At 49.2% G+C, this 24092-nt stretch overlaps 2 protein-coding genes across 5 annotated transcripts in view; both read left to right on the top strand.

Annotated features, from left to right (window-relative positions):
- Nucleotides 1-1946, top strand: part of KIFAP3 (kinesin associated protein 3) — a 66386-nt gene extending 64440 nt beyond the window's left edge. For both annotated transcript variants that reach the window (XM_027715557.2, XM_027715551.2), the window contains exon 20: nucleotides 1523-1946. In XM_027715557.2, the coding sequence (XP_027571358.1) occupies nucleotides 1523-1631 (109 nt within the window). In that variant the 3' untranslated portion in view covers nucleotides 1632-1946. The remainder of the gene's footprint in view (nucleotides 1-1522) is intronic.
- A 5553-nt stretch (nucleotides 1947-7499) lies between these two features.
- On the top strand, nucleotides 7500-23784 carry SCYL3 (SCY1 like pseudokinase 3). Of its 3 annotated transcripts, none has more exons than XM_027715631.2 (14): nucleotides 7500-7568; nucleotides 10991-11266; nucleotides 12123-12308; nucleotides 12971-13084; nucleotides 13848-13904; nucleotides 14599-14701; nucleotides 15269-15380; nucleotides 15729-15806; nucleotides 17210-17349; nucleotides 18093-18280; nucleotides 18588-18759; nucleotides 20583-20726; nucleotides 21303-22015; nucleotides 23330-23784. In XM_027715631.2, the coding sequence occupies exons 2-14, from the start codon at nucleotides 11102-11104 to the stop codon at nucleotides 23390-23392; spliced, it is 2235 nt and encodes a 744-aa protein (XP_027571432.1). In that variant the 5' UTR covers nucleotides 7500-7568; nucleotides 10991-11101; the 3' UTR covers nucleotides 23393-23784. The 3 variants fall into 3 exon arrangements, with proteins under 3 accessions (XP_027571432.1, XP_027571428.1, XP_027571421.1); XM_027715627.2 differs by lacking the exon at nucleotides 7500-7568 and adding an exon at nucleotides 8117-8173; XM_027715620.2 differs by lacking the exon at nucleotides 7500-7568 and adding an exon at nucleotides 8390-8755.
- The last annotated feature ends 308 nt before the right edge of the window (nucleotides 23785-24092 follow it).

The following is a 24092-nucleotide window of genomic DNA, read 5'->3' as shown; positions in this document are numbered from 1 at the left end:
ACAGCCACTCTGATGCTCTCTGCTGTGCTGAAGGCTCTGCTCAGACTGATGGCTTGGTGTAGGAGGTGGGGACAGGGGCATTGCCCGTTCAAATACACACAGGCAGACATGGGAATGCAAAGCACTTCCAGGACATGGCATTTCTCAAGGTATTTTCAGATAAACTGGAATGGTTTTCTCTGCAGCTTGACTGTTGATTGTGTCCCTTCCCTCTCAGAGGACAAATCTCAGCCTCAGACTTTCCACCTTCACCTGATTATTAGAACATCCCACGAGTGAACTAGTTTGCTGAGAAACCAGGCACCAAGGATCCTTTTCTAGGACCTCACTGAGACACAATCCGGGGAAAGTGCCTTTGTGAGGACAGAGTGATGGACGTGGTCCCCCACCACTGCAAGCTGAGCCCTTTCAGTCCAACTGATTCAGCAGTGCCAGCTTCTTGCTGAGCCAGGGCCTGGGGCCCACCCATTGTACATCTTCTGGAGGGGTCATTCTTTCCCAGCCTTGCCTGTTGCATAACCCATGTTCCATATGGATAATTGGCAGTAATGAGGTTCAGCTTTTCCCCACTCCAAAGGCACTTTGGTTCTTTGTGTTTTGACAGTCTTCAGAGGGGAAGTTCAGCTCCTTTCAATGCATCTTTAGTCAGAAAATAAATCAGGATCCTTTTTCATTTGTCCCTCTACTGAAGTGGAAGTTAAGAAGTGACATAACTATGAATAGGCAGTAGTCCAGTGTCTTAAGCAATATTCGTTTTTCCTCTACCTCCTCCATGAGAGTGGCATGAAAAATGTGCCACTTTTCCCTATGCAGTTCTTGCGTTTTAATATCTAATTCATTGCTGTGGTACTCTGTAGGTGTAAGGGATTTCTCTTAAGGGAGACTGTAGGTGCTATTCTATATGAAAAATTAATTATTCTGTCTCATCAGTACATAGCCTTTCAGTATATGATGAATGCTTTCTGCCATTTGGCTGCCAACCTTGTATTCCACCTGAAACACCATCCTTTACTGAACTATGTTGCTGTGTCACATCTTCTCACTTTCTCCCTTCTAGCTGGTGTTTTCCCAGGCACTTCAGAAATGTACTGAAGGCAGGGACTGAGACTGTTCAGAGGTGCTGTGTAGGGCAGGGTTACAGTGGCCTTTGCCAGAAGCGTGCACGAAGCCTTTCCTGAAAGACACGTTAACTTCAGTATACAGAGGGAGAAATCCAGTTACAGGAGTGAAGTTCTTGGCCAGTAAGTCCATACAAGGATGGAAGAGAAGGGGTCTGTCTCTTCTGGGATCTCCTGCGGACCTGAAAGCCTTTCCTCAATAGGAGTTGTGTTGATTTCTCTGCAGCATTTCTTTTCCCACCGGGGAAGAGCAGACAGAGGAATGCTGGCTACAAAGGGAACATGAACGTGGCTTGCAAAGTTGCCTCACAAAACTCTGGCAGGAGGAGTTGGAGACACCAGCCTTAGTGTACCTTCTCTGCCATACAAAAACCTGCAGTTTCTCTCTCCTTGTTATTTTGTAGCATCGGAGTTGATGGATTCGGTCAGTCCCCAGGGGTTCCGGGCCGCCCAGCGACTGCCTATGGATACCGCCCGGATGAACCGTATTACTACGGCTATGGAGCACGGTGAGCGCCCCCAGCCCTGGAGGAAGCGGGTGTGCCTGCAGCACAGCTCTGTCCCTTGGTAATGCATGACTGTACCACGATGGGGCCGTCACTCTGTATCCTTTGGCATGTGTAGCTCCAGATAAACGTAGCCTTTCTGGGTCCAGTGTGTTAGTGACAGTGTTTATTCTTTGGTTGCTCTTTGTTATTATTTTTGTACAGTATTCACTCTGTGACTTGAAAGCAGGAATTGGAAACTACTGGACTGGAAAGTGTCACATTATGTATATCAAGCTACTAATTTAATTTCTATTAAACATAAAAACCTGTGTGGTCAGCAGTGGTGAATATGTTTCTAACCAATGTTTCATGTGTTTTACAAGACATTTAAGAGGAGTGCTCCATGTGCAGTGTGTTTAACATGGACTGTTTCCCTCTCACACTTCAGTCACAGGAACACTGTTAAGCCCCAGCATCTCCTGGCACTGCCCCGACGCATAGTTTGGACCAAAGTCCAGCCCTGGGTCTGAACACTTTAATAATGGAAAGATGGCACAGATTCACTCCCTGGAGCTTCAGATATTTACAATCTGGTTTAAGTGCTTGAGAACACTTAAAATTAGAAACTACACTACAACAGAATACATTTACCATGGCGTTTAAGCAGAGCTCTGTGGGCTGAGAGAAGACAGCCACACCCTGAGGGCCAGCAAGAGAAAAACACTGTACCTTGGTTCAGAATCCAGATGCAGAGCTTTTCTCCCAGCTTCCCCATCTGGAAATACAAATCCATCCTGTCCTGCTCGTTCACGGGGCTTAAGCTGGATCTAAGCACGGATCGCTGAGCAGCACAGACAGGCCAAGACACCTGCACGTTGGGCTCACAGTGCAGGGATTGCTTAAAGCCAGGGTTTGAAATACGCAACAGAGTGCGAACGGAGTTTAGGCTGAAGCTGTTCTTTAGCTGTGCACCCCCAGCTAACAGACACAAGAAAGTGAGGGAAATGCCCTCTCTGCCACAGCCATCAAGGCAGTTCAAATTTTCACTTTGTAAAAGAAAAGCTACCTCTACCTCATCTTTTTTTCTTTCATTAATGGCTTTTGATTTGCAGAATTGTTCCTCCGCTCTTTTCTCCCTCATTTATGGCTTAAATGGAAAGCTGGCTTGCACTGGGGGCTGATCCTACTAAACCTGTTGCCATAATCCCATAAGACTGGGGTCTGTGCTGGGAAGGTGATCTTCAAAGGCATGAGCTTGTTTAGGAAGCTGACAGACTATTAGTCTTATACTTCAAAAATACCTTGGAAATCAAGATTGTTTTGAAACCTTGCTTTACCTTTAAAAAGTGTGCAGGTACTTTTGTAAGCACCGTTACTCCCCGTGTTTCATGCTTCATGACTGGAAACAAGGCTAAAATTAGCCATGGTATTTCTTACCAGTTTTCAGCCTCCTCCCTGTGCTGGCTTCTTGTTCATTGCTTCGCTCACTGGAGGTAGGTGGAAGAAAAGCATTGCCAGGATTAACTAGTATTTTTTACATTATTTTCTATACCATTTTTAACTAATTTTTATGCAGTTTCTTAGAACGCATAAGATCTCACTAGAAGCATGGCAGAAAACTGGAATTAAACTAATGGGTTTCCAGTGCTGTACCTTTCTAGATGCTTTCCTTTGTTCTGAGGCCACACTGGATTTGGCCAGCGGTTGTGCTACGTTTAGTCAAAAGCTTTCAGATACTTTTATGGTTATAGCTGTGAGAGAAATTCCCCAAACTGCACACTCAGACTCAGGCTTTTCTTCTGAGACTGGCACTCGCTCCTCAGGCTTTTCCAGAAAATTAGTGTGAAGTTATTTAAAGCAGTTGCCCTTCTCATGGAATGTGTTTTGGGGGAAAAACAAAATGAAGTGGGTCCTTGGAGTATATGCAAACTAACAATGAAACTGAAGGAGCCTTTAATTGGAAGCTTCAGGTTAACGAGGAGCGGCAGTCGAGCTCCGGCGAATGGGTGGGTGTCTGTAATTGTATTACAGTTGTGACCATGCTGAGAATAAATGGCAGTGGAAAAATCTCTGGCAGCATTTTTAGTATTCAGTGTTAGGAGTTTATGAGAAAAGAATAAAAGATCAAGTATTTGTAGCTTTGCCTGGCAGCAGCTAAGAGAAGAACATCATTTATCTGCAAGCAGAGCTTGGTAAAAATTACTTAGCACTTAGTAGCCTGAGGACAGAGCCTGCTAGCCAAGATGAAAAACAGCTGTGCCACTGCACTCTAAGGCAGGAGGGAGGCTGATTTTCCCCTTTAATTACAGTTCCTGAGTCAGAAAGGGAGAAAAAAAGATAGGAGCGCATAGACTTTTCAATCTATATCACATTTCCTGTGGGTGTTGGAGGGAGCCTTGGAGAGTCTGACCTGTTTAATTATATGTATTTATGGATTCAGTCCCTGGGTACTGTATCCTGTATAAAATGGGGCGAGGAGGGATCTGCTTTCTTTTAGCAACTTCTACAACTTTTGTCCTTTCCTCTTTTTCCTGGTTTCTCTCTCTGACTTTGTAAGGCTCCTCTTTTCTTTCCCTACAGGAGCAATCCTGAACCATCCCAGGAGTATCCTCTTTCCCAGCCTGCTGCTAATTAATTAATGAGTTTGGTTAGGCAAGTGTTTTAGATATAATTAGGCTGTAAAGTTAATAGCACAATGAAACAAGCACGGGCTGAGAAGCTCATAGGTCTGGTAGCGATTACAGAGGCTTTGTGCAGATATACAGGCTCGTTTCCGTGAGCAACAGGCTCAAAGCAGCCGCCTCAGATCGTGTGCTAAGTTATTACTTGTACTGCACGAGTATCTAGGAGCTTACCAGGGCAACAGGGTGGGGAAAGCAAAAGTAAACAAATATCCTCATCCCTGAGAGCTCATGAAGGACCTGATTCAAGGTCTTTTAAATATCCAGGGGGTGTGGAGCTGTCTGCTGACAGTTTAACATGTGCATTTCATTCTGAAATCAGACTGCCATGATTCTGTTTAGTTTAATCCATTCTGGATTAAATGAAACAGGAACAAGATGTATCTACTTCTGGAATAAGCAGGACAAGCTCTGTTTAGATACAAGAGATTTCAGGCCCCTCTGGCAGGTTCTTTAGTGGAGTTCCTGTAATAAGGGCACTGGTAAGCTCAGATGTCCTCTTGTCATACCAGGAGGCTGAGAACAGCGACAGCCTCCATTCCTGCTGTGACCATGCTCAAAAAACAAGGAAAACAGTGAAGCTGACTTACTGGTGCAACTCATGTGGCAGCTGTCAGCCCCTGAAGTTGTTGTGATGTGCTCAGTTTTTCCTCAAGCTTAGGGTTTTGAGGTTTTCTCCTGAGAGAGCTCTGAGGCACTAAGAGAGGTGCTGGAGCTGCACAGATGGTGGGGCGACAGCGCTGCCCTGCACGTGCTTCACAGGCACAAGGTGACATTTGCAACCAGTCGGTCTGGACACCCACTTGAATAAAAATACAGACTTTTTCTGGAGCTGGAAAAAGTATGTTGGGGTCCCTGCCCCCTAAAAAGAGAAACCCACTTCTGTTTATTAAGCAGTTGAGTACTTGAGAAATATTAGCAGCAATAAGCTACTGTGCTGTGGTTGGAACTAACACGGCTATGTGGGAATAGGACATCACTGGAAAAGGTATCAGCTGGGAGCACCACTGCAGCCTTGTTTTCCCCTGCCTTTCACAAAGGCCACATGACCTGGAAGAGGAAGAGCTGGAGAAGATTTCTACAGCACAGAGAGCGACTGCACCAGAGTCTGCTGGACAGACGAGCTGTGGATGTCCTGTCCCTGGAAGTGTCCAAGGCCAGGCTGATTAGAGCTCTAAGCAGCCAACTCTAGTGAAAGCAGTCTCTGCCCATGGCTGGGGGTTTAGAACAAGATGATCTTTAAGGTCCCTTCCAGCCCAAACCATTCTGGGATTCTATGACAATGGTCCCCAGATGTCCCTTTAGACCTTAAAGGCTCTATTCCATAGATGTGCTTTTTGCCCTGTCATCTCCTACTGGCTGGCTGTCTCTCCACTATGCCGATCTTTTCTTGTCCAATCAACTTAAATAACCAGTTACAAACCTAATGAGGTACTTGCTACAAGCTCTGTAATCCTGCTGGTTCCCTCTGTCCCTGAAAGAAAAGGGGGGGGGGGGTTCATCAGCTCCTGGGTGGTTCTCTGGAAGAGCCCACCATTGGTTGTTTTTAGGAAAGGCAATAGAAGTTTGTGGACAAAGCCCAGCTGGGGTGTTTGTGCATCACCTGGTGTAACAGGGCCCTAAATAGGACACACACCTCGGTGCCTTCAGTCTATGTGGAACAAAGGACTCGCATGGGAAAAGCAGGTGAAGGCAAGGAATGCTTCTCCACAGAGGCTGTCCAGCAAAGGAAATACACCATAAATGATGCAGAGCAGCCAAAGCTTGCCTTTTCTTCCTGACAGCCACATGAATCACACCGTAGCCTGAGGCTAGAGCCAAGTGCTGGGAGCAGAAATCAGATGTTGCTTATTAAGAATTTTTTATCTTTAAGTTGTTCAGATCTTCTGACCTTCTGCCTTTGCCCTGCCACAAACACACACAGAGAGGATATACAAATCCTCACTTAGACCTTGAGTAAACTGTGGTGAGGAATGTCCAGAGTTTCCCTTATTTTTCACTTCCGGGCCAGGGTCTTTTGGCATGACTGTCCCATTTGGGCCAAAGGCTGGATCTTCCCTGCCTTTAAAGAGGGAGGTGGTGTACCTGAATTTTATGTAGTTTCTGTTCTTGTGTACATTATATTACCCCTTAACATGTGACATAGTGTACATCATACTACATATGACCCATTTTACTTTCCTCCAGCCTCCTTCTCCCATCATCTTCCTGCTTTATTAAAAAAGACCAAGATCATCCATCTGCCAGCATATGCCTGTGCCAGAGAAGTGGACTCCTCCTAGCACTGTGTCCCCATGTTAACCTTGACATGCCAGCTTATAGCCCTCCCCATGCACAGGCGTAGGAGAAATCCATTCTCCTTTCTCATCTGAACAGATGGTGAGGCTCAACTGAGTGGAGTTTGGGTGTGGATCTGAGGGAATCCCTTTTCCTGTGCAGGTCCTGTGGTTTTGTTGTTGCTGAAGCGACTCCAGCATAGACAAGCCACTGGGCAGCAGCCCCATGTCTCTGGGATCATCCAAGCTGTCCATGGACAGGAAGGCTTCACTAGAAATGGGGGGTGGGGAAAGTGTACTGCTAAAGAATACAGTCTAGAAAGTTCATGCTGGATTTGACAGCACAAAACTTAGTGCAGGTTAAACCCGTGGAGTTGAGTTACTAAAGAAAGCCGAGGTGTTCCCACAGCCCAGACCACCTGTGTTAAACACGCTGCCCTGGCCATTAAATCTGCGTCTAGACGAGGCCACGCGTATGGGCTGTGCTGCTGGTTCAGAGTGACTGAGCAAACCACATCCTCACGTCCTGGCGCTGCAGGAAACTGGAATAACACCGGCGATACGAAAATAGCGTGTGAAAAGCCCGGACCTCCCACCACTCTGGAGTCATTCCTTTCAACCTTCACTCTGCTGTCCAAAACACTCACGTGAAATCTCTCCCCGGAGTCACTTTACGCTGCTGCGCGGAGAGCAATTAGTTTTAATGGCATTAAATGGATCTCCTCGCACAGGAGGTGCACTGCCGACCGTGTCAGACAGACCACCTGCCTCGCTCCCACCCTGCCGGCCCTGGTCCTTAGGCTGGAAGGGGGTGGCACTGGGTGCCCTGTGGCAGCCACTTGGAGCTTGGTAGGAAATGAGCCCAGGACACAGCCCGGCCGGGAGGGACTGGGGCTGCGGGCAGAGCCAGCAGGGCACGGAGGCGACAAGGACATTTAAAACTGTCCTTTGAAAAGGACATTGCAGTGCTGCAGCATGTCCTGAAAGTTCTAGAAAACATGTCTGGTAAGGAACGTCTGAGGGAGCTGGGGGTGTTCAGTCTTGAGGAGGCTCAAGGGGGACCTCAGTGCTCTCTACAGTTCCCTGGCAGGAGAGTGGAGGGAGGTGGGGGCCGGCTTCTTCTACCGGGCCTGCAGTAAGAGAACAAGAGGAAGTGGCCTTAAGAGGAGATTCATATTAGATACTAGAAAAAGTTTTTTCACTGTTCGGTGGCTAGACATTGGAATGGGCAGCCCAAGGGGTGGTGGAGTCACCATCCCTGGAGCTGTTTAAGAGGTGTCTGGATCTAGCGCTGGGCAATGTGGTTTAGGGGCTACAGTGGCAGTGCCAGGTGAACGGCTGGACTGGACGATCCTAAAGGTCTGTTCCAACCCTGGCGGCTCCACGATTCTGTGACTCCATGATTCCAGAGGCGCCCCGGGGCAGCTTCGCCCTCACCCAAAATGGCCGCCGCCGCTTCGCGGGCCGCGCCCCCGCGCGGGGTGACGGCGCTTCGCCCTCCGGCCGTGAGGGGGCGCGCGCGGGGCGGCGCTGCCGGGACGGAGCGGACGGGCGGGCGGAGCGGCGGCCGCGGGCCCAGCGGCACCGGCACCGCGGGCCGGCCCCGGCAGGTGCGGGGAGCGGGGCATGGCGGGGGCTGCTGTGGGTCTGGCCGGCCAGGGGGCGGTGGGTGGGGTGGGCAGGGCCGCGCCGGGCCCGGCCGGAGCGCGCTGTGTGAGCCGCGGGCGGGGCGGGCGACGGGGCTGAAGGTCGCGGCGCTGGGCAGGGAGCACGTCCCGCGGTGGCGGCTCTGGCCGTGCTGTTCCCGCAGCCGGCGGTACCCCGTGTTCCCGGGCAGCCCAGGTGTCAAACGCGTGCTCTTCCCGGTTCCACGGTAGAGGCGTCCTTCGGGAGGTGCAGTAAAGCCGGGCTTCCTCCCCGCGGGCTGCTGAGCGCCCACCTGCCGGTGTCCGTGCTCTGCGTGTACGGGGTCCGGGTGGACACGGGCAGGTGTCGCTTTGGGAAACCCCTGCCTTTGGGAGCAAAGCCCCCAGCACCTCCGAGAGCACTTCCAGGAGACTCTGCTAGCCTGGGAGGTGGCGGAAAAGGCGTGTGGAAAACCAGGAACTGCCTCCCTCTGAACTGTGGAGCGCCAGGGCTCGCGTGTGTTTCGGGTGAATACCGTGCACAGGTGGCAGCAACCCATCAGTAAGGTAAATTGCAATTCCACTTCTTTATGGCAGGAAACCCACATTGTCCTTAACTCCCAGTCCCTCTGGCTTTCCCTGCCGGGCTCATCTCCATTCCAGGGTGTGCTGTGTGCTACATCTAATGCTCCTGTTTACAATTTATAGAAGACAAGATGTGAAAGGGTTATAATGTGGGCAGTGCTCTTAACTCATACAGCAAATGTGGGTCCTTGCACAGTGTGGTTGTGTGAGCGATGTTTTACTTCAGCATTAAAGAGCCCAGTTTTAGCCACACCTGGGTATAGATCTTTGCAGATGCTTTTGCCTGCTGGAGTTCCAGTAGCTAAAAAGAAAAGCTGGAAAACATGGGTTGTGGTTCACTGGGCTGCTGTTGTCACTTGGCTGTGTGAAGGTGCTCAGTGTTTGATCCTGAGAATTGCTGGGCTCCTCGTGAGAGGAGGTTGTCTGGAGAGGGGGATGTGTGTTTGGAGCTGTCTGTCACAGAGCAGCACTCAGGGAGATCAGTTATGAAATAACTCTGATGTTATGATATTCAATGTAAAGAAGGAATATGGAACTGTTTGAGCAAGTCCAGAGAAGGGCCATGAAGTTGATAAGGGGACTGGAGCACCTCCCCTATGGAGACAGGCTGAGAAAGCTGGAGCTGTTCAGCCTGGAGAAGAGAAGGTTGTGTGGAGACCTCACAGCACCTTCCAGTGTCTGAGGCAGCTACAGGGAAGCCAGAGAGGGACTCTTTGTCAGGAACTGTAGTGACAGGACAAGGGGGAATGGGTACAAATTGAAAGAGGGGAAATCTAGGTTGGGTATACGAAAGAAATTCTTCCCTGTCAGGGTGGTGAGGCCCTGGCACAGGTTGCCCAGAGAAGCTGTGGCTGCCCCATCCCTGGAAGTGTCCAAGGCCAGGTTGGACGGGGCTTGGAGCAACCTGGGCTAGTGGAAGGTGTCCCTGCCCATGGCAGGGGTGGTTGGAACAAGATGATCTTCAAAGTCCCTTCCAATCCAAACCATTCTGTGATTCTGTTCCTGAACAGAACCCACATTCTGCGGGTGTCTCTGAAGTCAAATATGTTCATACGTATTTGGAGGAACGTGAGGCACCAGGTCAGACCAGATACTTAAGGACTTTCAGGTATCTTGGGTGAAATCTGAGAAATCATTGAAGTAGAACAAGCAAATGAGGCACAGCTGGGAAGAGCAGAGAATGCAGAGAAATGCCCTGGACTGTGCCCAGGAGCAGCAGCTGGTGGTGATGCACACAGGTGAGGAGGGTTAACCAGGGGGAGCCAGGGCAGGGCTTCCAGGTTCTGACTGGAGAGGAAACCCTTCTGTCCAGGGGCAGCAGGAATATTTTTGTGCCAAGGAGTTCACAAAAATTCTGTTAAAGGAATTAGTGCTGAAAAGGTGCAGATCCACCCCTGACAAAAATGCTTGGGAGTGGTCAGTTTTCCCTCCGCTTTTCCTGAAAGCTCAGGTGCTGCTCTCTCCTGATTCCCGATGAAGGTTTGCTGACTCCTGTGTGCAGACCGCTCCAGGGTCTCGCCTGTGGCCCGTGATCACAAGCCTGATGACGGAGCATGTGCTTGGTCAGTGTTTTGCAAAAGAGCCTCTGCAATCAGCGTGTTTGTTTTACCGGTTTTATATGCAAGGAAACAGCACAAAAATCTGTGTCAGCCTCTTCCTGACAGGCTGTGGGAGGAAGGAAGGGTTGGCAGGCAGATGGAATATTTGTCAGATGGAGAGAAGGTAATCAGGGGGAAAAGTGTGCTGCTGGAGGAGGTTACCTGGCTATAGGTAACCTCCTGAAATCCTTCCTCCTTCTCTGGAATCCCCCCTGGCTTGGAGAATTGAAGAATGGTGTTTTTAAGAAGGCCAGGGGCTCCTTGTGCCCTGAGGTGGTGGCAGTCACAGTTCCTAGCTGCTGACTGTGCTTAATCTGAATTAAGCACCTGCAGTAGGTGTCTGTGACTGGGAGTGTTGTGGATCCTGCTTTTGGTGGGTTCTCAGCTTGGCAGCCAGGTCAGGGATCAGTTGTGGATGCTGCACTGTGTGTCAAGCTGGTGGTGATGCTGGCACAGGTGCCAGCACAGTCCAAGCCCCAGAGCTGAAAGCTGCTCACCTGCTGATCTGAACCCTTCTGTGGACATTTGGTTTCCTTTTCAAAATAAACATTGGTGATTTTATTCTTGCCCTTAAGCTGAAGTCGGAGGAGGTTCTTCATGGCTGTTTCATGTTTTGCAGAAAATGCTCTGAAGGTGAACTGGACAGCGCCCGCCGGAACTGAATCTGTCTGAAAAAGGTCCTCCTTCCCCCAAAGGCCTGTTGGTGGTCAGGAGGGAACCTGTGCAAGGGATGGGCTCGGAGAACAGCGCTCTGAAGAGCTACACTCTGGAGGAGCCGCCGTTCACGCTGCCCACGGGACACACCGTCTGCCCGGCCGTGCTGCAGGATGGCAGACGCGCCTCCGTGTTCGTGTACAAGCGGGAGAACGAAGATAAGGTTAATAAAGCTGCCAAGGTACTGGAACCTGCCTGGGACAGACTTGTCACAGCTGTCCCTCCCTTTTATTGGGAGGGTGGGAATTGGTGTGCAGGGGTCAGACCTTGGGGCGGGAGGGCAGGAGAAGAGGTGGGAGCTGACCGTGGCAGTGCAGGGGGGCAGGAGGGGTTGGCAGCTGCAGAGCTCATCGTGTGCTGTGCGATGTCAGCAGTATGGGAAGGAATGGCCACGCAGCAGTACCTGCCTGCCTTGGCAGAGGGCTGGTCTCTTCCTGCAGATGGAAGTCAGAGGGTCTTTCTTGGGTGGATCCACCCAAAATACCATTTTTGTTATGACTGAGACTTTCTTTTATTCTGTGTAAAACTTTTTCCTTCCAGTAACTGAAGGGAACTGACAAGAAAGATGAAGAGAAACTATTTACAAGGGCCTGTAGTGACAGGACAAGGGAATGGCTTTAAACTGACAGAGGGCAGGGTTAGATTAGATACCGGGAAGAAATTCCTTCCTAAGAGGGTGGTGAGGCCCTGGCACAGGTTGCCCAGAGAAGCTGTGGCTGCCCCATCCCTGGAAGTGTTCAAGGCAGGGTTGGACAGAGCTTGGAGCAGCCTGGTCTAGTGGAAAGTGTCCCTGCCCATGGCAAGGGAGTGGAATGAGATGATCTTTATTAAGGTCCCTTCCAACCCAAGCCTTTCTATGACTATTTCAATGTATTATAACAAGTTCTGCAGTGAGTGAGTGCGCTGGGTGCTTGGGGAGGAGCAGGGATGGGCTGTCTAAATTCACTGAGAAAACACGGCTAAGAGTACAGGACTGAGCTCTGCAGCCAGAGGAGCTGCCCCGGGTGAGATCTAACAGAAGCCTTTGTTTCTGGAAGCACCTGAAAACCTTGCGCCATCCTTGCCTTCTGCGCTTCCTCTCTTGTACCGTGGAAGCAAATGGGATCCACCTGGTTACAGAGCGGGTGAAGCCTTTGGAGCTGGTCCTGGAGACACTTTCTTCTGCCGAAATCTGCGCAGGGATCTACGATGTGCTGCTGGCACTCATCTTCCTCCATGACAGGGTAGGTACCCCTGGCAGCAGCCAGCAGGCTTTGGAGGGAGACAGATGAAATGGGACAGGAGAGCACCTGGGCTTGTCTGGGTGAGTCATTTCTGATTCCTCCCAAAAAGCAGGCACGTGCCCCACAGTTCTTTTAGGCTGAAACTGCTAAAATCATTGGCTGCTTTGTGGGAGGAAGGGTAGTTGAAAGTGCTGTGGGGTTTGGAAGTAAGGAAGCAAGCGGTTCTCAGTTCATGAATCTGCTTGCAGTGCTGCTTGCTTTAGGGAGATGAGATTGCTCAGCCTTGGCATTTGTTTACAGCTGTCACCCCGTGTCAGAGGTTGGTGTCACTGCTCTCCTCATTGAGCACTGTGTGTTTGTCCAGGACTGCAGTTAAATCCCAGCTCAGACTGTAGCTCTGGGGCTTTGTGTTCACAGTTGGAGAACTTCCCTGGATTTACAGTTTTGTTGCAGGGGCTGTGACAATCAGGCCTTTGTCTGCTCTGAAACCCTGGTCCTCCTGCCTGGCACCTGCTAGTCACCTACCAAATCCCAGAGGACTTTTGGAACTGTGCTTTTTGGCAGCTTTCCCTCAGCCCTTCACAGCACCTACTTCGCACTGGTTAAGATTTTACATCTCCATCTATCCCGAGTCTGTTATTCTTTTTTTTTCTGTGTTCTAGGGAAACCTAACACATAACAATGTCTGTTTATCATCCGTGTTTGTGAGTGAGGATGGGCACTGGAAGCTGGGAGGAATGGAAACAGTTTGTAACTTCAGTGAAGCCACCCCAGAGGTAAGAGCCAAGCCAAGTGCACCCTCGGATGCCCAGGAGAGGATTCCTGGCCTGTGGAAACTGGCCATCTATGAACACTAAGGCCCAAGTCCTTCCACTTAGCTGGATTTACTATTAAGTGTGTTGGTTCACTTCCAGCTCTGTCCTGAATCTTTCCTCTAAGGACACCATAACTATAAACTACAATATCTACACAAATTAATTCCCCATTAACCAAAAATAGATACTTTTCTAAGGGACACTGCTGGCTGAAGAGTGAGAAATCTCTGCTCCTCTGGACTTACTGAAAAACAAATTAAAAAAAAAAAAAAGCTTTAGTGTGAAGCTGGAAGATCCAGGTTGAAATTAATCAATAAAGAAAATAATTTAAATGCCTCCTTAGCTTTTGCTGCTGGCATCTTATCTGCGTATTAGCAGAACAATTCCTGGTTTATTCCTGCTGCCTGCTGTGCAGATCCCTGCTGCAACCTGGCACTGTGTCACAGATGCACACTGCCTTTTCTCCCAGAGGATCTACAAACCCTTCACAACGAGTTGGCTGTGAGGCCCTGAAGCTGCTTCCTGTCAGCTTGGTGCTTCCCACCTGCTCCATTGGGATCTTCCCTCGGGCAGAGCCAAGCACAGCCTGCCCTGGGTGCCAGTGGAAGGGGCAGGGGCAGAGCTCCTTCCACCCCTGAGCCCTGGCCCGTGGGGACACCCTGCTCTGCTGCTTGGCACAGGTGAGTGAGGGAGGCAGCTCATGTCCCTCTTCTTCTCCTTCCAGTTCCTCTGTCAGGTCAGGTCCGTACGAGACCAGTCGTGCATCCCGTGCGAGGAGATGGTGAGTAACAGAGTAACAGCACCTGCTCCAGGAAGGTCCTGCTGGCAACAAATAAAAAAGTGTGATGTTCAGGATATGTATTTGCATTCATATGTTTTATTTCCTTATGCCTAAATGGCATGGAAGTGACTCTTGGATAATATCTGACATTTCCTTTTCCCCTCTTCTGTCCCACCCCTGGTTTGGGAATGGTGTTAGGCAGAGGGAATAATATTTTTCCAAACACTTTGTGTTGCAGCTTTAGTGCTTCGAAGTCACCAAAGCCATGCAAAAATGACAGAGTAGTTGCTGAGATTGCCCAGATCACTGCAGTCCCATACCTGTGGAGCTCTTCTAACAGCCTTTTTTCCACCCATTAGTCACTTCCTACCCATTGAGAATCCTTGGAGTTGCTTATGCTGAAGGAACACTCTTTCACTCTCTAATTGTCACCTGTTTCCATAGAAATGCTGAAAGCTGTTGCCTGCCAGCATCCATTGGGGAGTTGTTCCATTGTGATGTAGTTGCTCCTTTGGGTTATAAATTCCCCAGTGCAGTTTTTTTTTAGCATAATATTCTACTTACAGGGTATGCTTTGGTGCTATAAAAAGAACTGGAGACTGTATGTGGCAGGGGGTGGGAATAGACACTCTTGGAAATTACCAAGTACTTCATTAAGTTCCTGCTTTGCTGGTTTTTTTGGTTTTATTTTCAGTCTGCAGATTTCAAAATCCTGCCCAGCAGCTACGGGCACGCGAGGGATGCCTATGCCTTTGGAACAACAGTTGAAAATCTCCTGACTGTCCTCAATGACCAGGGTGAGGAATGACACCTGTTCATTTTGCTGTGGACAGGCCTCTGTGGCTTATTCCTTGTGTGTGTCGAGCCATTCACCTTCTGTGGCAGCTGGCAGCAGTGCCATGGCTTCAGTGGCCAGTGCTGTTCTTTGTGTTTGCTGGGCTAAATGCAGGCCTTGGCTTCTCCTGTGTTCCCTTTTGCCTGCATTTGGACGTGGTCAGGTGTGGCTGGAGGTCACCAGCCCATGTGCCACAAGCATTCCCAAACCTGCTCCGGTTCTGCCCTACCAGCTGCCTCTCCCAGGGATGTGGATGTGGCACGTGGGTCTCGAGTGCCACAGCTGAGCAGGGGCTGCCACCTTCCAGCAGAGAGGGAGCAGGAAGCTTCTTGGGAGGACAGTAGCACTCCTTGGAGCCCCAACAGCCAGACAGCTTAGGAAGAGAAATAGAAGTGCTATTTCTCCCTTCCCTTTGCAATTTTGCTATAAATTAGTGTGAAAAATAAGTTTTGGGGAGGGTGGGGGACTCCTAAATATATCTAGTTCAGCGTTGAGAGAGAAATCTAACTGTGGGTGCTCTGGATTTCAGTTTCAGCAGATATTCTCTCCAGCTTCCAGCAAACCTTGCGCTGCACACTGCTAAACCCAGACCCAAAGTGTCGTCCACCACTGTCCAGCTTATTGTCTCACGAGTTCTTCAGGTAAGGACAGGAGTATGAGGCCTTTCTTGGTCTTGACACTGCCTATTTCTGTCTTGCAAGGTGTTATTTTGGAGAAGGTGTGGGATGGAAGTGCAGATTTAATCCCTGTCTCTTACAGGGATCTTTGACAAAGAGACTCCTTAAATTAAGAAATTGTTACCAGTCTTCCCAGTGAGGTGCTGAGCAGCAGCTTTCAGGTCTCACCTCCACGCTGGCATTGTTGATCTGCCAGATCAAGACTTGCATCCCGCTGTGTAGTTCCCTCTGCTGAATGAATGGTGGGGATTTGCAGTCACTTCATTGTGGATGGTTTGAGCATCACTTGCCAACCTATGTCTCTGTGTTTAGGAATGATTTTCTGGAAGTTGTGAATTTTCTGAAGACCTTAACACTAAAGTCTGAGGAGGAAAAAACTGAGTTTTTCAAGTAAGTGAACAAAGTGTAATCTGGAAGCTTCTTATTTCAGACATACTTCTGCCAAATGGATTGGGGGGGACCTGGGAGGGCTTGTGCCCAGAGGTACCTCCTCAGCTGGCAGATTTTGGTTGCTTTGGCAGAACATTGTTTGCTCCGTACCATTTTGGGTACTCCAGGCAAAGTAACAAGTGCATCAAAGAGGAAGCTCTTCGCCTCCTCCTTTCCCAGTTCTTTGTGAGTGGTTTGGTGTTTGGGAGGAGTACCTGCTGGGCAATGTGCCTGCCAGTGAGAGAGTTTGCAATAAGACTTGCTGGATGAATTAATCCTGTGGTGCCAGCCCTGCCTGGGTGAAGCTGTAGTGGGTGTCTTGGCTGCAGTCGTGGAGCATCTTGCAGGAAATCCAGCTGTTCCCCAAGAAGTTTTCTATAAGGGAACCTTCTGTGTTATCATGGCATTACCTGGGCCTGAAAGGGGGAGAAGCTGGGTTTTTCCTTCTTTTTCCATGTAAAAGAGCCCTGGTGTTGTTACAGAGCTATCTTCCTGCCTGTTTTATACTTCTGTGGCCACCAGCACTTGTTTTTCCCTAGTTTGAGGCTTGAGTGGAGGAAGTAAGAGGAGAAAGGGGATCTCAGCAGGAGCATTCAGAACGGTTCCCACTATCTCTGTGTCAGCAGTGTTTGCTGAGGGAGGGAATGAACACTTGGCTTCAAGATAGGGCAGTGCTGCCCCTTTATCAGGCAGAGGGGCCTTCACAGCATGTGCACCTTTCTCTTCATCTCCTCCAGGCCTAGAGAAAAGCAGTAACTGTTCATGATATTTTAAAAACAAAAATCCTACAAGCAGGAGCAGTTGCATAGAATTAAATTCTGTGGCGTAAATAAATAAACCCATTCCACAGTCTTCTGGCCACCTCTAAAATGCATCAGATGGAAGTGTTTTCAAAATGGGATTCATTTGTGCAAGGGAAACTTTCCTTGGGTGGTGGGAAGAACAGCCTTTCCCAAAGCAGTAGGAAACTTCTTGTGATGCACCAGGGTGTGGGGTGAGAGGAAGGCTCCCTGCTGCAGTTTTGACTGTAGCTCTTCATGGGAGATGCCAGCTCTGAGGCAGTTTGATGCCCCAGCAGCTTCCTGTGCCAGTTGGATGTGCTTGTGCCAGCCTGTGATCCGGGTGTGGGGTTTGACAGGATGTCATTCTGGCTCCTGGTCTGTGTTATCTTTGCCTGAAGCCCCAGGCAGGAGCAGAGCCTTGTCCGTGTAGGTCAGAGCACAGGCACAGGGAGAGGCTGCCCTGGGACACTGTCTCTAGGAGATGAGTCAGACACAGAAAGGGGAAAGTGATATTAAGGGAATCAGGCATAAATGCATCATGGAAGGCTGCCTTGATACTAATTGCTGTCTCCTGGAATGCAGATTCCTGCTGGACAGGGTGGCTGGCTTGTCAGAGGAGCTGATAGCATCACGGCTGGTGCCTCTTCTACTCAATCAGCTCGTGTTTGCAGAACCTGTAGCTGTCAAGAGTTTTCTTCCTCATCTGCTGGGCCCAAAGAAAGGTGACCTTTAAATACTTTGTCGTCACAATTATTACTGACAAGTTTGGAATGGATTCAGAGTGGTTGTTTCATTGAATCAAGGGAACAGTGGTGTTTCTTTAACCAGACCAAATCCTGTAACATGCAGAACTGGAAAGGACAGTTATCTGTGCTTCCTTGTTTGCAGTATTTTCCACTGTTCTGCTGATGCTGGGAGAAGAATTAGGAAAGGCCTGGGCTCTCTCCCAGGTTTATGTGTCACCCCACCCTGCCACCCCAGGGTCTCACTGCATATCCCTCTTCTCACTTTTCCCCTGCCTGCCCTGTTTCCTTCTGTCCCTGCACTCGTTCACCTCTAAGGGCACTCAGTCTCCTCTCCTTTCCCCTGTGAGAGGTGTTCACTGTGTCTTGTCCCCAGCTGTCTCTGTTCCTGCTCTTTGCCTGCCCTCTCTTAAAGTTGCTTAAAAGTTATTTAAAGTCTTAAATAGCTACCGGTGTTTCAACCAAGCAAAGCTTCTCTCAAGACCGTTTGACCTTCTGTGTTCAGAGCCAGGGCCATGGAGCAATGGACAGTGGCACTGTTTCCTCCCCCCCCTCCCATCTCTGACACAAGTAAGCTGTGTTGGCAGCTGACACAGCCTCAGACCTGGCAGTGGAGCGACACTGTCACCCTCACCTGTGATGGTTTCTCAGTCAGGAGCTTTTGGATGAGCTGTCTCTCCTTGTTGAAGCAGCCTTTTCCCATCTCCACCTTTCTTCCCTAGAGCAAACTGGAGAGAGCCAGACCAGCTGCCTCCTGTCACCAGCCTTGTTCCAGGCACACGTCATCCCTGTGCTGCTGAAGCTGTTTGAGGTTCACGAGGAGCACGTCCGGATGGTGCTGCTGTCCCACATCCATGCCTACGCTGAGCTGTTCTCCCGGGAGGAGTTGAAAAACATCATATTGCCACAGGTTAGGAACAGCAAAACGATAGGTGGTATATCCTAGAGTATGGGGTTTCGTAGAATCACAGAATGGTTTGGGTTGGAAGGGACCTTAAAAATCATCTGGTCCAGCCCCATCCAGGCACTGGGATCAACCACCCTCTTTAGCTTGTAGCATGAAGTTGAAGGCTGATTTTATGCTACATCCATCTCCTGAGAGCTGGGGGGGGGGTCAGAAATTAAGTGTGCTACCTTGAATGTGTAACATTTAAAGGGGAAGGCGGTGAAAAAGCAGAATTCCTGTTGTTGGTAACGTCACTGTGTTGTTACTGCAGGTGTTGCTGGGCCTTCGAGACACCAGCGACTCCATCGTGGCGATAACGCTGCACAGCCTGGCAGTGCTCGTGTCCCTGCTCGGGCCTGAAGTGGTTGTAGGTGGAGAAAGAACCAAGATTTTCAAAAGCTCTGCACCAAGTTTCATGAAAACTGCTGATCTCTCCCCAGAAGGTAAAAGACACGGTCAGAGTGTCCTTGGGATTCTTGCCCGTTCTGTCCAAGCAGCGTAGGCAGAATTTCTTGGATGATGAATCCATTGCTGGTGACAGGTTAATTGCAGAGAAAGCTAATTTGCAGCCAAAATTCAGTTTTAAGTTAGGTGCTATTTGTAGATACAGAATTGATATCAGAAGAAGGGTTACATAAAAGTATTTTAAATGTAGGAAATATATGGGGGAAAATTTAAATCTCCTCTTAAGAATCCCTGTAAGTAAAGGAGATACAGTGTTTGAGTGTGTGTTTGTCTTTGGTGGAAAAACTGTAGAGCCCTTCTAAAGGACTTATACAGACAGTTGTTTTAATATTCCCTTTGTCCTTCCTGTTTTTAAAAATAGTAAATCTCACCTTCTTCCCCCAATTTCTATTCATAGATTGGAAAAGGAATACGAACTTCCCTATTTTATCAGCTCTCTGGAGGCTTTTCAGCTAATCCAAGTGAAGACAGTAGCCCCTGCACCTGCTAGATAACTTGGAACCAAGTGTACTAAGGGAAAGCTTTTCTGGATATTGAAACATAAGGATGTTTGTAACTGGAGGGAAGAATCAGCACTTGTGCTACTTTAGACATACAGAGACCAAATGAAATGCATGACAGATCAATTTAAGCATAAATGTTTGCTTCCTGTTTGTGTGTGTACTGACAGCTACCACCCTTTATTAAAATCTGTGGATGGCTCATTGCATTAGTTTCTTCACATCATTTTAGTAGACTGTAGTAAATAAACCCCTTTGGATTGCATGTGGAAACCAGGTTTATTTTTCAGAATATATTTAAAATTAGATTTAACTATTGATAAACAACAAAAAACCCCCCTTTGTCCTCAACAGTGAGTGATAACCTGCAAAAAGCAGCACTAGAAGCTGAACAGATGAGGCTTAACGAGCTGTGTGCTTAAGCCCCTCAAAGGATGTGCCCTTTATCAAGGGCACTGTGGGGAGGGGGGGTTCTGTTTGTTCCTTGCAGTCCTTTCTAGTGCCATGGCCTCGCGTCTCTGGTGGCACTGGTAATGCCCAGCCTAGGCAGGCACAGCTGGGAACACAGGTGAGCCCTGGGGGAGTAGGTGCAGCGCTGGCCTGAGCTGTGCCACTCTGAGGTGGTGGCAACAGGGCCCCACACAGCCCAGGTGACTCAGCACCCCTGCTGACCAGAGCCTGCAGCTCCCCAGACTGAACTGCAGCTGGATGCTTGCCAAGCTGTCCTTCAAACATGTGCCTGGGCAGCTCCAGAGCGTGGCCTTGACTGCCCACCCCTCCCTCACCTCAGGTGTGACAGGAGGGCAGCCTTCAGGGTAGAGATTCTCATTCCTGGGAGCTGCTGTGCCTGTGCCCAGGCATGGAGGGGAGGGTTTGTGTAGAGTCATGAGTTTGTTTATGCTTGGAGTTGTCGTGACTGAGTGCAGTGCTTTTGTAAGAGGCAGGTACCGGGGGATTTGTGATGCCATGGAGTGCAGCAGTTGGGATTTTGGGTCCAGCCAGCTGGCAGACAGCATTTTTAAAGCATCTGCTCTGATCATAATCACTTTGTTCATTGTGTATTTTTTGAAAGAACATCTCAGCAAAGACTGACCATGTACAGTTGCCATAACTTTGTACTGGCAGGAGTTGTAGGCAGCAGGAACAGAGGAGTATTGTGTTATCCATGGATCAGGAGGTGCAGCTGTCTGATTGCTGTGCCAGGCTTCAGTGTAAATAAGAACATTCCAATGCTGGGGGCAGTTTCATCTAAGACTGACAACACACCTTGTGGACTTGTGTCCTTCCTTTTCTCCTGGCAGATTCCCCCAGTCACGTTGTGAGCAATCAGAGAAATCAAACCTCCCGGCCCTTGAAGAGCAATTCCAGCTTGTTCCCCATCTCTGGAAATGTACCTGTCAAGAAGCTTTCTGGGCGACAAGACAATCCCCTGGCTTTAAAGACAGGTAAAACCTAGTCCTTCCTTCTTGGAAATCAAGTGTTCCACAAATTAAGTGTTGCTTGAAAAATGTTAGTTTTCTCCATGTACTGATCTGAAAGATTCAGTGAACCGCAGAAGGCAACAGTGATGGAAGGAGAGTGTGACCCTTGACATCCTAGGGAATAGCTGTCTGGGAAGCAGAGATACACAGACTGGCTGTGTGGCCTTGAGTTTGTTTCCTTTAGGGCAGGTTCTGTGATGTGCTTTCACCCCCCTCACAGCAGATATCACAGCAGATACCCTGGATTTACAGGTCAGCTCATTCTGACAGTCAAAGCCAGCTCTATTTCCTTCCATGGCCTTTTCTCAGTCACCTGTTGCTCATCAGCTGGCAGTGTATTGCCCCAGGGCTTGGAGGTGAATTCCCTCCTTTACAAGCAGGAAGATGTCAGGGCTTTCTCATCTGAGAGCTTTCTTTCCAACCACTTACTGGCTGGTTCCCATGCCAGGTGCTGCCCGTGATCTCAAGGAGCTTTAGGGACAACTCTGTTTCTGCACTTGCTCTCTCGAAATGAGTATGTAACATCTTTGTCTTCCACAGGTGAGCAAGGCACTCAGCCCTCCCTGAATGGAATTCCTGGAAGCATGACTACACTGAATAGCAGGAGCTCTTTGACTACCTCTGAAAAGCCAGCAGAGGAGTGGCCAGACTGGAGCGAGCCAGAGGAGACAGACACTGAGAAAACTGTGAACATTCAAATTCAGCCCCGAGAGCTACAGGGCAGTGTGGGACCTTATTTTGCTGATCATGATGTAGATGAGAAACCCTGGGATGACTTTGAGCCCAGGAGCCCCAGTCCTAAATTGCCCTCAGGGAACTGCCTCACTGTGACACAAGCTGATGCAGTTGGAAGGCCGAGGCCTCTGCCAGGTACCCATCAACTGAGCAAGGAATTCAAAAGCCTCAGACTGAGTCCCCCCACAAAGTCCTGCCCTGGGAACAGCTGGAGCAATGACAAGTGGGACCACCAGGACCAACTGGAACAAACTGTGCTGCCAAAACCAACCTCTCAGGAAAGGTTGAAGCCTTCATCAGAGAACGGCCTGGGAGAAGAGTTCACGATCAAAGTGAAGAGGAAACCCGTGCAAGACCCTGAGCTGGACTGGTTTGCTGACATGATCCCAGACATTAAACCTTCTTCTGCTCTCCTGATTTTACCTGAGGCCAGAACAGAAGCAGTTGATCCCACTCCCTCGGGTGCCTCCCAGAACGTGCTCTTTTCATCCAAATTTGCAGCAGCTGATGGGATTGAGGTAAGAGGCTCCAGGCAGGGGGTGTCAGTGACTGCACCCTTGAGAGGATCCCAAAGCCCACACAGCACACACAGAGCTGTAGCACCAGCCAGCCCCTTAGTGGGGTGGTGGACACTTGAGCAGGGATCAGGGGCACAGGCCCTACAGATGAGTCCTTCCCTGTGACTACAGGATGCTGAGCTCTGCCTTAGCAGGCACCAGGGAATTCAGTGGGCCATTCATACAGCACCAAGAGGGCTGTGTTAAGTAAGAGTGAGGGAATGGACTCAACTTGTACACTACCAGAAGTACTGACTAAGGAGTTTTAACTCCAGCTTTTACTCTGTGTTGCTGTATCCTGGATGCAGGAATCCTACACTTCGGGAGAGTCTTAACAAGGCTGGATCCTGGCTGCTGAATAGGCATGGTCCCAGCACCAGCAGAAGGGCCTTTCAAGCACAGAGGGTGCTCAGGACTTACTGTTGCTCTTGGTTCTTCTGGGAAAACCTAAAAGCATTGTCAATTAAAAACCAGAAAAGCAGAACCTCTGGATTACGGAGTAAAGTTTTCTGGGTGCTGTATTTTCATGGAAGAATAGCTGAAACATTTCTCTATTTCAGAGAATCAAGGGGGTTATAATTTTTATTTTTTTTTTAAGAAATCAGGTAAATCCCTGTAGCCACTTTCTGGATACTCCAGAGACTGCTGCTGTTTCCTAGCAGGGGAGGCAACACTCCCACCTGACTGTGTACCCTTTGTTAGGGAATAGGTGTTGACTTAAGTTGTTTTGCTCATTCAGCCTCAAGAGAGGTACCCAAGGGTAGCAGGGAGCAGGAGGAGAGCGGCCTGGGATGTAAACTGAAGTTGTTTACAACATTTGAAAATGGCACAGTGTCCTGTGACAGAAGCACTGTCATGATCTCAACCACATTTTGTGGGGCAGGGAGGAAAGTCACTCACTAGTGCAGTCAGTGCTGTGTCAGTGTTAGAATACAGCAGGAAAATGGCTGGTTCCTGGGGGAAAAGAAATAATCTAATTTATAACATTCTTTTTTAATGGAAAGTGGTTTTGGTACAAACAGTTCTTGCATTAATTTTAGGGAAGACTCTCCTCCTTAAGTTTGTTTTTGTCTTTAAGGAGTTTCCTGTTGTAGCTTAAAGTTCTTTAAGACCAAAAACTGCAACTACTGGCACTTTATTTTTGGCATTTTGGCATTGTGGATGAATGATCTGCCGTCCCAAGGCACACGGGCTCCCGCCTGGCTCCTGGGGCTGTGCTAAGCACACAAGTACAGCCCACATGCCTTAATGTTTGATAACTTTATGTGATTCTAGGCTGAAGCTACAGGCTGGGGTGAAGAAGAGGAGTTGAACTGGGAAGATGATACAACCTGGTAACGGGATGGAAGGAGACAAAGGCGATTTGTGGTGTGTTGGACCCTGTGCGAGGAGTCGCTGCTTCCCCAGTACCACGGATAAGTACCTCAGTGCTGCTTTTGCCAGAAGGCAGGCACTTGCTGCACAGCCAGCGAGAGCCCGGGGGACCTGAGCTCCTGCCATGGATGCTCCTTCCCAGTCTGTGCCAAAACCTGCAGGGGTGAGGCCTGCACTCAAGGAATATGCCCAGCTGTGGTGCGTGCCACTGCTCCCGGAGAGAGGAACAGCGGGATGGTGGTGAAGGGTGGGATGGGGCTGGCGTGCTACTGGAGGCCAAGAGTGGTGTAAGTGATTGTTCCAGAGCTCATCCCTGCCCTGAAAAAACTGCTGACAATAAATGAAAGTCACACTGAGTTCCTTGGTTAATGTGCCTTTTTCCTTTGTTTTTTTTCTCCCCACTCCCCCTCCCTGAAAAGTAAAGCCCTTAGAAATGGCTCCTTTTAACTTTTTAGCTAAGAGATGATTTTAAGATGAATGTACAGTTTACTCAACTTATTTATTTCTGTTTATGTAGTTCTGTCAGTGGATGGCACGAGTGGTGCCAGGAACCGTGCAATGAATGACCATGAACTGCTAAAGCACCGTGTTCTTTCTGCTCTTAACTGTGACCAATAAAGATTATTTTTAAGAGATGACCCTAGCCTGGAGTGGAACCAGCAGC

Source organism: Pipra filicauda, unplaced genomic scaffold (assembly GCF_003945595.2).
Source record: "Pipra filicauda isolate LSUMZ 115617 unplaced genomic scaffold, ASM394559v2 scaffold392_size659746_pilon, whole genome shotgun sequence".
NCBI classification, from domain to species: domain Eukaryota; kingdom Metazoa; phylum Chordata; class Aves; order Passeriformes; family Pipridae; genus Pipra; species Pipra filicauda.
This window is presented reverse-complemented; position numbering and strand designations above follow the sequence as displayed.